Source organism: Pempheris klunzingeri, chromosome 2 (genome assembly GCF_042242105.1).
Source record: "Pempheris klunzingeri isolate RE-2024b chromosome 2, fPemKlu1.hap1, whole genome shotgun sequence".
NCBI classification, from domain to species: domain Eukaryota; kingdom Metazoa; phylum Chordata; class Actinopteri; order Acropomatiformes; family Pempheridae; genus Pempheris; species Pempheris klunzingeri.
In genome coordinates, this window is record NC_092013.1 from 28430908 (window position 1) to 28445662 (window position 14755).

Genomic DNA, 14755 nt, shown 5'->3' on the forward strand with positions numbered 1-14755 from the left:
AAGCTGCAAGACCCGATACCACTAGAAATAGCTCAGTATTTATTTATTTGTCTGTTTTGTGTAAAATGGGTGAATTGATTGTTTGAAGATGACATGTAACATATGAGATTGTTTGGAGATGTCTGATTTTTGCCTCCCCCTTCAGTTCTGATTCTTTTGGCAGCAAAACACAGAGTGCTGTGGTTCTTAAAGCTCGACTTCCAGCTGTTTCACGTCCTTTCCTCACAAACCCTTTGTGTGTTATTACAAGAGGGCTTGTTGCCCTGATTAATTGCAAAAATAATAATTTTCTGTTTACCTAATAACCTCCACTCCTCCTCAAGAAGAAAGAAAAGTTTTTCACATTCGACAGCAAATCCAAGTGTTTGTTGACTCAATCTCTTGCTAAAATCCAACAAACACAGAAACAAATGCAGCTTTGCATGATTAGCTGCTTGATGTTCCACTTTGCCACTGGCAGCCAGCATTGAAAACCACGTGACCAAGGTCATACCGAAAGTAGGCAGCCTGCGCTCATGAACCAAGTACTTCTCCACATTCAGAGATAAGGAGGGTGACCCCCATGACGGATGAGGGACCTGCTCTACATCATCGTCTGCTTTTATTTAGACGATTTGCTTCCTGTCGATGAGCAAAATGGCCCTGGCATCAGCTGAGAACAAAGCAGGAGATAGCAGGCTGAGAGGCGAAAGCTTTCACAGATCCACTTAAGATATGTAAAAGAAAGCTATCAAGCTGAGTTATATGCAAGAAATATAACAGGAGATGAGAATCAATATCATCCATTATTCACGATATCTGTGCCAGTTGCTTTTAATGCCGACATCTTGAGAGACACTTTCTCCATTGTTGGGAATAACACTACCAAAAAAAAAAAATTTATGTCTCTTATTTTCTACCCAAACAGCCGGCGAAGAGCTGAGCTTATTTCATTCAGAGCTGAGGAAAAACGCCAGAGGCAGTGGAAGTAAAGCAAGTGTGTGTTCTTTTGTGTGTCTTACATTCTGCTCAGGCAGTACGATACAATAACACAAATGGGCTCAGTCCAAGTAAGGATCCGTTTTGTTGGGGCTTTTTTTTGTAGGCCACTATACAAACATTGGCACAGCCTTTTGGCTTATGCACAGTGTGCTACAACACCAGTGTTCTGCAATGTGAGATCTTCAGGGGCCCATTTGTGTAGTCTATGTGCTTAGCTGCAGAGAACTCAGTATTGTTTTGTTAATTGGGGTCATACAGCAGGTCGAACTGACACCAGGACAGGAGTGTGACGAGGAGCGGACTTTCATAACTGCAGTATTATTCAGGGACAGCAGGATGCAAGAATGTTGGGGGCCGTACTGACTCCCCTCTGGGGCCGAGGCAATAACAGAGCCAATGCTTTTTACACCCGGTCTTCCAGAAGAAAGAACATCTCAGAACACCTTGTGATATATCAGGGGTTTGGAGATGGCAAAAACATGGGACACCTGAGGGTCATCCATCTTGGAGTTGTTAATCAGACATACCTTCCACTGACATCATAAATAACAGAGATTGTGCCCCTGTTCTTTGTTTGCTTTTGAGTTACTGACACCCTGTTTCTGTCAAGTCACTACTGTGGATGATGACTTGATGATTTGTACCTTCTGCACAACCTGACTGACTTAATTTAAAGGTTTTCCTCTTGACCTTTTGGTCTCACTGCTTGCTCAGTCAAAGGGGGAACTACCAAGAGTAGACGATGCAACAGCTCATATGGAGTCAGCATACTGCAACTAAGAAATTATTATTTATTAAATAACATAAAGTAACTTACTGAAAATCAGTAAAGCTGCCAAACAACACGTCTATCTTCCAGCTGTGGTTTCTTATTTTCTCTAGCGACCAAACTACATGTAGGGCTAACCTTACTTACAGAGCCTTGCTCAGATGTGACGACTCACAAAATGTACTTTTGAATATCAACTAACTGATTAGATTTCTTAAACCCATGGACTTGAGGAGCATTCTAGACCCAAACAAGCACATAATCCTGCAAATGTAAATGATCAAAGTCATCTGAAGAAATATAGTTGCAATGAGGCTGAAAATAAGAAAACAGCCTTGCTTGAGAGTGCAGAAAGAGTGGCTGAAATATGTAAAAGTGCAGAACAAAATGCTGTGTTGAAATAATTTCAGATATTAAGAGATGATTACACGACCATCTGGAAGAGGCTGATGTATGTTTGTTTTGGGTGTAAGTGATTATTTCTGGAATGTATCACTGCAACAGGAAGAGACTGCTGTTTTTCTCTTACTTCTAAGTAAGTATAAGAGTTTCTATCACTATATGATACTCAATTCAATCTTCATCTCTCTAATCCTGATCCCAGTTCTGTTATTATTATTATTATGTTATTATTTCTTTAAGTTGAGCTCTGTTCTTTGTCTTGTCAGCTTCGGCTACTCATACCAACCGCCCAAATTATTCCTCGGAATAATTATAACTCGGAAACACTTATCACCTTCTGTGGACCAGAAGCTTATTCAAACATATCGTACACCAAGTGTTAAGAACAGAAGAAAAACTTGGACTCATGGACACTACATTTGTTGAATCCCCATTGTTAAGCGTGAGCTAATGATTAGATTAGAATACTTGACTTTCAGTAGGAGAAAATGTACCACTTAAATTTCCTCTGAATGAAAACTATTTAAACAGAGGGCCTGCCCTAAAATTACCCTTCTTCTTTTAAACTCCAGGACTAATTAATTTGCCATTTTGAGGTAGTCTTCATAAATAATCAAATGCAAATGCCCCTAATCAACTGTTGGAGGAAGCATTTGGGTGATAAAACCAGTCTTGGCTTAAATTGCAGGCCGCAGAGCCAAAGACAAACTGCAAATGGCTTTAGTTAACATAACATTTGTTTATTTTTGCGAAGTTTTTTGTAAGGTTTTAAAGGTGACCTTAGTGTGATAATCAGAATTTTTTGTAATTAGGAACTGGAAGCCACCCATACAGAGCCAGGTGCCAGAGTTGTACTGGGACAGGAGAGTTATGGGCAGGATGAGCTTGTCTTGATGACATGGAGCAAAGCCAAAAACCAATCATAGTCACTCTAAGACTCATCACAGGGATTAACTCTTTGGTTTGGTTTGATCCAAGTATCTGCTCCCTCTGCCTTTCACCATGGCTGACCTGTTAGCAAACTGACATGAAGCAGGCCGTGACGCTACTGTTGGAGTTAGACCTCAGGTCACATGACATAAAATCATTACTAACTGAACACAGCAACAAGGTAAAAAAAAACATTGCTGTTTACAGTCTGACTTCTTGGTTCAATACTGACCCACCATACTTGCCATGATCTAAAAAAAGTAAATAATGTGGTAGCTAATCTGGCAAATCTGTTGGCTGTATGATTGCCTGACTTCTCATGTGTGTTTATAGTGACACTGCTGCTAGCAAAGGTCTGAATCAACTTGAACTTGAAGAGATTTGATGAATTTAAGGTGTTCCTATCCAGTATCCCCCAAACTAAAGGAATGTGTTACAAATGTAGAAATTACATTTGTTCTTCATGAGAATAAACATAATTTCTACAGGAAAAATCCTTCATTTGGAGGTTAATCCCTGCTGCTTCTATTCTGGGAACCCCCGGAACAATGAAACATGTTGAGGGAAATATACAGTATATCACATCACATCACATCATATCATCATCTATTCCACATAGACCAAGTGTGCCCCACTGTTGTAAAAAAAAAAAAAAACCTCGACTATACTTGTACACTGCTTTTCTAGTCTTTCCTGCCACTCAAAGCCCCCCAACACTATTCACACTGGAGCAAGTTGGGGTTTAGTATCTTGTCCCGGGATGCCACTGAGTAGCTAGCCACAGTGCTGCCAACAATTTTCAAGTGGATAAAACCTACTTGAAAAGTTGCGAGACGTGGCTAAGGGGTGCCAAGTGCTGATTTGCATATGTGTGATGTCACAACGTAACTATCTACATATTTACAAGTAAATCTGCTGTATAGACTGTGAAACTGATGGAAATTAAACTCAGTTCAATTATTTGGAACAAAAACAAAGTAGAAGGTGTTTCACCAACAAACATCGGAGATCAGTGATTGGTTGTTAGGTATGCACATTCACATCTCCTTCACTTATCTGTCTGGCTGCTGATGCACTGGTTGGAGTGTGCTGCTGCTTTCTCCACTCCCTGAACACAGTCAGTCCGCAGAGCCACATCCAAATGAGAGTAATATTGGCAACTCTCTTTTTATGTAGAAGGAGTGAAGGTCTACCCAAAAAGATGCTAGATTTGTTGCTAGACACTTTTTCTCAAAAAAAAAAAAACGCTTGCTAAAGGGATCTTACAAATCCTGAAATGCATCACAAAGCTATGCACTTGACTTCTTGCACATGCTGTGAGTGTGACTATTGGGACCCGTCCCATGCATGTCACTGACATGGAGAGGTAAACACTGCAGTGAGTCCATGCTCTCCATGTGGTTTAAGTCCCATAATGTATGAGACAAGTGCTTCAACATGACACAACTGTAAGTGATGTGATGTAAGGAAGATAAATGTCCACTCTGCCAGAAAATCCAGTCGCAGTCACTTTAGCCAACATCACATGTGGTACATTTCATGCATTTCATCAATTCACCCATCATATGTTACAAATAGCTCAGTTTGAACTGTTTACACAGGAATTCCTTTGAAGGGGTAAATAATTTCTGTCACTAATCCAGACATATAGACAAGAATCTTTTAAACTCTGTGTAATACTCTGCTGTCTGAATTCAGTCCAGATTTCAGATCAAAGTCACATTTTTCCAAAGCGGACAAGCTCATTGTTTGCTATTGTATATCCCAGAGGAAGCAGTGTGATTATAGGTGACCAGATGGAAACTTTTGTCTTGCATTTATCTGAACATATGCAGATTTTCTCAATGTAGGTCTGAGAGAGTCTGCTGGATGAGCTCTGTTCAGAGCTGAATGATGGTGTGAAAACACGTTTTGTCTCTTGGCAGTGTAGCAGCACGGACAGCCATGAGCAGTCCAAATTGTGTGAAGCATATTCCATGACCACCCTATCTGTCAGGGCCCAGAAGTGTGACTGGCATTTTGATTGCAGTTTTTCTCATGGGACTGTCTGGGACCTTGAATCTGGATCGCACACAGTGGTTGTGGAAGCACACAGGATCCAGTGGGGACTCATCTTAAGGACATTATAGTCAGTTATTTCCTTAGCTGTGCATCTTATGTTTAAAGGTGTAATAATTAATGTTTTACAGCTCTTTAGAAGGTGACCATGTTAAATGTGCAGGCAGTTGAGTGGGTGGTTGAACGATAGTAATAATTGCTTCAATGTAATCAACAAACAAAATAGTCCCCAGCGATCTGAGTGTCAAGACGTACCCAGCAGCTACCAATCGGCGTTGTTGTTTTGCCATTTTTTATGGTGATATACTTAAATGCATGCTTCTGTTAGTTGTGATCATTGCCCCCCCCTTGCTATATACATGTACAAGTTATACAAATAGTTTAGAGGACGGTGTCTTTTTGCAGCATTTACAGCATTTGCTTAAGATTTGGTTGATCAGGTGTGTTTTTCATCTTAAATGTGAGCACACACATCTTACTACCTAGAGTAGTATTTCTAATGTAGTGATGCATCACTTTGTGGTCATGTTAGAAAAAGACCGGTGCTAGACTTCCTGCCCAGCACACTTGCAGAGCACGTAACATTATCAAAAACGTTTTGTCCTGGTCAGAGTTCAGTTCTAAAATCGTAGCACACTGTGCACTGCTGTCATTAGTGGCATCCCAGTGGACAGCGGAAGAGGAGGTTTTAGCAGCATGTGGCTCAAGCTTTGTAACAAACTAGATGTGTTTTGCTGTGTCACCCTGCTTTCTTTCTAACACCATCTCTATCTCCATTACGGTTGGTCTTGTAGTTAGGTACTTTAAGTTGTTCTTATACAATGACCCACACTGACAAAATTAGATGTGACTTGACAAGTGAAGAGTGGAATCATCTTGTCAGGATGATGGAACAAATACTGTACATATACTGTAGTTCCAGCCTGAGGCTTTCACCATCATATTTTGTATGTAGCTATTAAGTGCATGTTTCAAACCATTTGACAGGGGTCTCATTTTAAAATGAATCGGCTGGAGAGAGCCTTATGGACCAACTTAGCAAGCTATCAGTATTTAGCTGCTAAAGCTGATCAAATTGGCAGTTCAAACTGCAGCTCCTCAAGGTCATGTGTCAAAGTGTCCTTGTCAAGTCAAGTTTTACCTATGTAGCCCAAAATCAAAAAATCACAATTGCCCTCAGGAGAAAAACCCTTTTGACGGGGAAAATGTCTTTGTTGTTGTCCTTGAAGAAGAACCCCGCATTGCTCACAACGGACAGGCCAGCGCCTTGTGTGTGTGAGTGTGAGTGAGTCTGTGTGGGGGAATGGCGGGAAAAACTGTAAAGGGTTAATGTAGAAAATCGTCTGTATACCTCTTGAGTGTTGAGAGGTAAATCTGCCACAATTATTGTTGTCATTCTAGCAAATGTCCTTTCATTATTGTAAAGTAATGTTTCTTGTCACAGTAGAGTACACGCTGAGAGAAAGTCAGTATATAAATGCCTCAAAAAATCATCAAGTCCAAAGCAGGGAGATGTAACAGATGGAAATCTGAGCTACTTAGACACCTCAGACAGCTGTACTCATCATGCCTGATTTATCGTGACAGTAACCTTAGAAAAGCCACTTCAGGAATGACTCACCTGAGTCCAGGGACAGAGAGCATGAGGCAGCTAGCTGACAAATAAATCATTCAGCTTTCACCCTGACAGACTGTTTAGGATATCTGAGTGACTGATCATCATTTACACAATTCACTGCAGGAGACACATGAAGTACTGCACTGTAAAAAAAAAATAAATAAATAAAAAGTAAACAAATGGTGCCAGCAGCAATTCCCATCTCAAGTGAATGCAGCATAAAATCACTTTTGTGCCCTAAACTATGCAAACAGACTAATGTGTGGTAATTATACACCACAATACAAAGTGTGCATGCCAGTGCTATCCTAAATGTTAATTGTTAGAGGAAATGTGCTCCCGGGTAAATATGGAAGAAAATGCTCCTCTACTTGCATTAGGCCTATTTTATAACCATTCCTCCATGAGTGTTAATAACTTCCACCTGTTGAAAGGATGTCAAAACTAATCAATTAACTGAATAATCATTGCAGTTTTCTGATATCTATGGAGAGAGACTGGAGAGGTGGGACGGAGGTGTTTCTACATCACCACTTGTGATTTTCCATTTTAATTGTTAAAATACTGACATTCTGATTAATGTCCAACAGGAATATGGTACACTACGCTACAGGTATAAAGGCAGGAGAAGAAATAAATAACTTCTGAAAGAGTTCCAAAACATAACCCCATGTATTTCTAGTGAATGAGGTGCAAGACAAGCTTTGCCTTTCCTCTTCAGAAAAGGTTACCACAAAGACAGCTGGATAAAAATAGTGCTACGTGTGTCACATGTTAAGAGTTACTAAATCCTGTGTGCTTTCCTGGTGCTATCCTGAGACAATGTGTCATCAAAGCTGATAAACTTCATTATCAGTAGCCTGGAGAGAGGTCTTGCCTGCCCCCCCCCCTCCATCCTATCTCTACTGTGAGACTGTAGGCAGCCACCTGTCTTTAGTCTGAAGCCTTTCGTTTCTATCTGGAGGGAGCAGTTTATCAGCAATAAGAGCACCCTGGCGCCCCAACAGATAACTCCTTCTCAGCTTATCCTCCTGCATATGCTACAGAGGACAGAGCAATTTGTCATTTTTTGGAAGAAACTTTAGGATCAGGTTGTGACCCGCCAGCCAGTCCACTGCGCACAAGTCATTCCTTATATTCGCTGTGCCAATGGCCAGAGAATTAATCAAATGTGGCATACAGTGATTATGTAATTCCATTATCTCATCAAAAGAATAATTGATTAAAACCAGCTCCCTAATAGATGAAGTGGATCATTTTGTCAGCCACATGCTCTATTGAAAGAGCACTTTGTTTGAATGTGTTGAGTGTATTTGTCTCACTTGATGTCATGTTAGTGGAGAGCTCCACACAGTAAAGACACCAACTATCCTCATGCTTTTTGATACGATTTGTGTTGTCATCAGTTTGCACTAAAGATCCATTTCACTAAATAGACAACATGAACTGTTCACTTACATCACTTGTTCTCTTTCCTGCTGAATGTGACCTCTTGTCGGTATTGTATGTCATCACTAAATACAATATATTTACATTTCTTTTGTATGATTCTAGCGTACAGGTATGACTGTTATTATGCTCAGGCGATGTATTAGTCTACAGCAGTGGTTCTCAAACTTTTTCTGTCAAGATCATGACCTTTCTTTTTACTTTCCTACAAGTAATTTGTTGTGCAAGTAAAAACCAACTTCTAAGAAACTATTTTTTGTGACTTGATTGCTCCATCAGACTGCTTTTTCAAAAATTAAGAAAATCAAATAGAAATTGCCATCTTGGTTTTTTAGCACCAGAAGAGACAAACTGCAGCTAGTTTGTTTAAGGAAACAGGACAGGCAGCTGAATCCACACAAACTGTGATACAGAATTTTACTACCGTACTGCTGGTAGTTTAACGCCATTCATCGCCAGATATCATCTAAGGAACAGCTGAGCAGTCAGACAAAATTAAATTGCCCTGTCAGTCAAACCCAGTATCATTACCATCAACTTTCTAAGAACCCAGTGGAGCCTACAGGAAGTCACTGCACCTTTAGATAGAGCCAGGCTAGCTGTTTCCCCCTGTTTCCAGTCTTTGTGCTAAGCTAAGCTAAGCAGCTGCTGGCACCAGTGAAAGTGTAGTCTCATCAGCAACTGCAGCTGGTTTGTGTCTGTCCATCACCCGAATGGTGGTCCCCTGTCACTGTCATGCATTATTTAAGTGTGTCAGAGGGGGTGGGGTTGACACTCAGATTGGATTATCTGGTCATGTGTAATACCTTATACAAATGGTCTTTTTTAAAACAATTATTCATGCAGAAAAACAAATCAGCATGTTTTCATATCATTAATATATTAATACACTTTAGTGACTTTTCAATGATCCCAAACTACAGGGGATCAGTCTGAGCTCTGAAGCTCCAGAAACTTCCATCACAATTGTCACTCCAGTTATGTGAAATCTGGCACATCAAAAAATGACAAATTCCAGTGTAACTTACACATCGTACGTTCAGTCCAGCCACCGGCTGTATGCAGTAAACTGCAAGCTAACGTTGGCTAACTCTCTAACCTCTATGGGAAATTCCACTAGTAAGCTAATAGGCCAAGAAAGCAGCCCGACGAAAGTCGGAACAAGCACTTAAATCCGGCCTTGTAAATCTAATATAAGTGAATGTTCAGCAGCTGGACAGCATATTTCTCACCTGAAATTCCCTCACTAACAGCTTTTGGTGGACTGCTCAGGAAAAATATGTCAAAATGTATGTAGCTTTCTGAAATATCTCTGTTCATGCAACGGTATCCTCCTGTTTTTTTTTTGTGGACCGGCACTTTGAAGCCTTGAGTCGCCATATTGTTTTGTTTTTTTTCGATCCTGTGATATATTTATCATTTTGCAAACCTGGACTGTCTCTCTCTCTCTCTGTCAAATCACCATAGAAGCGTTTTTTAGTTTGGTGTGTCACCCGAAAATGAGTCAGAGTCGTCCGATGTCAAACATTAGTTCCGCGTGCTACATTTTCCCGACTGAAAAAAAAAACAGGAGCGGTCATGCCCCCACGCCCCCCTGGGGGCGCGCGCCCCACAGTTTGAGAACCACTGGTCTACAGTGTCGCTGCAGCATAGAGTCTAACTCTGTATATCTAATCCCTCCTGGGCACCAACATCTGGATCTGCTACTGCCTCATGCTACACAAAAGCCATTTCATATGCATCAGCAGCGGATCAAATAACTCAGCTATCCCACATAAAGTGCAATGACCTGCAAAACTATTACGAGCGAATGTTTAAATAGTAGTCCATGACGTTGTCAACAAAATAATGTCCTTTATGCACTCTACCATCAGCTTATGCAACACAGACGGTGATTCGATCTATGGCCACTTCATAAGAGCTTTTAAATTTGCTGTTGTGAAGAAAATGAACAGGAACAGATGTTTTTCACTTTGAAGTAAATTGAGGAACTGTATGTTTGGTGTGAGCAGTGACTGCCCATATACTATATGTCTGAAAACATTAAGAAAAAAGGGGCACCTATGGAAACTCAATTTTTTGTTTCCAACAGAAAATCCTAGAGGCTCAGTACCCCCACAATAGTGCCCACACTGGACTCCACAAACATCTCGAACAATACATAAAAAAGACAACACAACAAAAATACAAAATATAGCTTCCTAACTGTTCAAAAGAAAACTTTCAAATCTAAGACACGCTTCTGAAAAAGCATCTGAAAGCTTGAGGCCAGAGAGAATTTATTGCCCAATCCAGATTCTCAAGCTGCCGTGTGTGTCTCCTATGGGAGAGCTGAGGCAACATGCAGTAAAACAGTGGCGTGGCCTTGTGTGCTGGGTGAGGGATGGTGGTGAATGGTATGAGGCTGCTGTGACAGGACGTTGGGAGGAGTGTTTGACTCCCTGCTCCAGACAGACCCTGAGCTCACTATTTATGTTCCTGCTGAGATACCTGGAGACCGGCGAGTGCCTCCACTCCTTCCATACGCTCATGACATATGGTCTGGCTTGGTATTTAGGCTGGGACGGAGAAAGGGTGCATTGTTCTGCAAGGACAATGTTGTATAGCTTAACATTAGGAGGACCACATTTTAAATGATATAGGTTGGGTTTGTAACATGGACTGCAGAAATAATTCATAGAATTTAAGAAATATAATTAAGGTTTATGAAGTGCTACATTAGTACACACAGGGATGGGTCACTGTAAAATCTGGTAACAGTTTTTCATTGTCTAAAAACTGTATATTAAAGATTATATTACATAAAGCTGGGTGAAAGCCCATTGTATACTATCTGGCCACCAGCAAATGAAAGACAAAGTTAGTGACTAGCTGATGTACTGAAGAAGCTGAACAAGATTACATATTTAATAAAGTAACAGGAACTCTGATACATCAGAGCATCTCACTGGTGCTTCCGACCTAAGACAGCGGTACCACAATCTTAATAGAGTGTGTGTGTCTGTGCTTGGTGCGACAATATGACTACATAACGCTCTGTTCACCGTTATTATCACAGTCCAAATCATATCCATTCAACCATCACCAGTCTTATGGAGCACTAGCTAAGCAAAGACTTGGTGAGTAGGCATATAGAGAACGCAGATGTGTTCAATCAGTTGAAAAGAGACAGCTAACTAGTCTGTAATTAAGGATTTCACTCGTGCTGATTAAGGGCGCATATTCAATAGGATCATTTCATAACATAGTTTTGATAGAATGTTAGTTATAATTGCCTCAGCTCACACAGAGGACATTAGTGGAGTGTGTGGTCCTCCAATGTCATCCAGGACACATTTGACACACACATACACTCTGCTAAAGGAATGAGGTCCTATGTGGTCCCTCAGACCACCTGTGAATGTTGTCTGGGTGATCGGATCTCAATGCGTCCTCACTATGTCTTGGGTGTTTTCACATCTGCACCCAGCAGTCCACTTGTGATCGGGTCACAAAAGACATGTTAATGTGGTGTGAACTGAAAATGTATTTCAATATTGTCACCTGTAATGTTTCTATACTGGCTTCAGTATATGTTATAGTGTACACATGGCTGGACAATTTATCACTCTAGCTCTGTTAGAATGTAAAAAATGTGGTTACACACTCTCCAGACCTATGTTCTTGTTATTCCGTATTTTCTGGGCAGAGATAGTTACTGATATGTAGAAGTATATTTCAAAAAGTCTATTTTCATCAACCATTATTGCATCTTCTATTTTGTGTTCCAAATTTCTGGCATTCCCGCTCAATTTGACACATAAATTGACAATGTGTGAACTAATCTATAGTCAGTTCATGTTCATAACTGAAACTGATTACATTCTGAAAAAGGAAATCAGAAAATACAAAAGCAAATAAAAAAGATTGACGTTCTGTGCTGTGAAAGCATCTGTTGACTTACCTCCATTAGGTTTGATGAGCAAAACAGGGCGCTCTTTCCTCCCTTCCTCTCTCTCCGTCACCGCTTCCTTCACCTCTTCCTGGTCTTCACTGTGGAGGTCAAACAGGCCCTGGTCTGGCTTTCTGCTGGGTTTAGACTCATCCAGCTTGAACCTCACTGGTGGCTGGGTGGTAGTACTAATGAAACGCACCATGGGGGTTGTCAGGTACTTAGGCCTCCTGGGGGAGCTGGTGCTGTGCTCGGGTGTGGTCTTTTCATAGCTGCTGGTCGGATCGCTGCTCTCTGACTCCTCATGGCTTCTCTCCTGTTGTGCTGACTTTATCTTGTAGGGCACATCTCCTCCTTCTGGCCCAGTGACACTATGAAATGCTACTATTTCTTCCTCCTCCTCCTCCTCTTCCATCTTGTCTTCATCCATCCGTTCCTCATTGGCTGGTGCATCTGTTCCCTGTAATTCTTTTAGACCATGTGAGCTTTCCTGAGGAAGGACCGAGCTCTCTGGGCTTCTCAGCATGTACAATGGGAAATTCACTGTATCTGGTCGCCTCTGTTGAGTGGTTTGACTTTCTGTACCTCTCTCTGAATGACTAATGTTGTTCTGACTCTTTGAACCACTGGGTGTCGCATTATCTGGAGCATTTTGGTGATGTGTTGTGGAATCAGAGCTTCTCTGAAGATGAATTCCACTCTGTGAACTCATATGTGGATACTCAGGGTGCTTTTCATTCCCTAATCCTCGGTTTAGTGGAAATATGACACTATCCGAATCTAAATCTGTCTGTGTTGTCAGATCACTGAATGTGACACTTTGTGTACTTGTTAGACCCTGTGAGGGCGGCCAAGGGGTAGTGGCATCCATGTGCATATGTGGCCTGGTGGTACTCTGCTCTGTTCTCAGGGGACTTTCTGTCACTTCCTCTCCGTCTGCAGGATGGTCATGAACTCCGTATTGCTCTCTCAGCTCCAGCTTGCTTTGTCTGTCGAAGCTTCGAAAGGCAGAGGTTCTGTCTGGTCTGTCAGAGCCTCGGGACTCAGAGATGACCTTGTTGAAGGAGGAGGGCTGGGTGGGGAAAACCAGAGATTGAGTGTAGGTCTCTGGAAAGTATGTGGGACTGTAATCATAATCTTCTGACTCCTCCTTATCTAAAGGCGACAATTTGAAGAGAGGAAGATTCCCATCAGGAGGAAGGCGGTATGGTACGGAGAACTGATCAATGTGCCCTTGTTGGTCAAACCTGTCAGGGTACCCGTTGCCCCTGCTGACTGCGTCCCCCTTTGCTGATGCAGCTAACATTGGTTTATGCACCTTGTCTGGGTCACAGTCTGGCACAGGGTAGCACATTAGCTTCCCCCCTTCGTTGGGGCAGTGGCAGACCTGGCAGGAGTCGATGTGGAAGGAGTGTCCAGCCTCATATTTCTGCCCATCATGAATACATCCTATGCGTTCACACTGCATGCAGCCGTCCGCAGGCTCTGAGACCTCGATGCAGTTAGGCGGCATATCAGGACAGCTGATGAAGTGGCAGCTGATGCGGCCCCCTCCCGCTGGGCAGGCGCACTCTGTGCTGCCATAGTCAACGAAGTAAGAGTCTCCCTCAGGCACTTTGCCATTCTTGAATCCAGCATTGACACAGTCATAATATTGGTAACCCTCACATGTGCAACCTTTTTGCAGGCATGAAGCGCAACAGGCACCACTCTCCAGCACTTCTTCTATACAATTGTCCAGCTGGGGACAGTCCACACCGGTGCAGTCACGCTGGCACAAGCACACACTCAAGTAGAGAAAGAGAAATGTGCACCTCAGCAGCAATACTTCAGCCATGACACCAGGTGTACACGCAACAATCACAGGAGATCAGGTATCGTCCACGGCCTTTAGTTTGTCTTCAAGGATCCTGGCTCATTCTGGCCTTGCGAACCACCTCTGCTCTGCAAGACAGAGAGGCAGACAGGCAGACAGACGCTTATTTTTCAAAATGAAAGCAGACCAACATCTGGCCTCCTAGCTGAGCTCATACGACTTTAATTTTTACAGCCTCATAGTTGTCCTAGCATTAAGACTACGTACTCCTCATTAACATCAGCTGCAGGCTGTCATAATGAAACTTGGAACCTTCCCAAACCTTATATTTCTACCCCGTTCCTGATTATCTCCATAGAAAAAAAAATTGCCATTACAATCTTGTATTGCAATCATTCCTCAAGACTAACTGCTGAACATGGATCTTCATAATGCTTTAACAGCTGAGTTTGTTGGAAATTGATTACACTTTATGCAAAGTACCTTTTCTGAGCTGATTACTGGAGTAGAGACCAAAGTGCAGAGTCTCGTCTGACTAATGATTCTTTTCCTAAATAATGTGTTTCACCAGTGGCTGGTTTCACACAGCTCCTTTATGGAGTCACTTCATCAGTGCATTACGTTTCAGAAATCAGAGATGACCATTAACAAATAAAATCATTGACTCTTTTGCTAATTTTGTACAATAGAGTCAACAATAGAATCAAAGCCTTCAATTTGACACAAATTCCTACAGCTGCTTTGCTCTGAATTTGAAAAAATTCCAAAAACTACACATTCTTGTTTTTGATCAGATCTTAT

General features: G+C 41.7%; 1 protein-coding gene across 1 annotated transcript in view; it reads right to left on the minus strand.

Annotated features, from left to right (window-relative positions):
• The window catches only part of fbln2 (fibulin 2), a 52864-nt gene extending 38889 nt beyond the window's left edge, over window positions 1-13975 (minus strand). Inside the window, exon 1 of the mRNA XM_070839351.1 lies at window positions 12151-13975. Within this exon, the coding sequence (XP_070695452.1) occupies window positions 12151-13975 (1825 nt within the window). The remainder of the gene's footprint in view (window positions 1-12150) is intronic.
• Window positions 13976-14755: the final 780 nt, after the last annotated feature.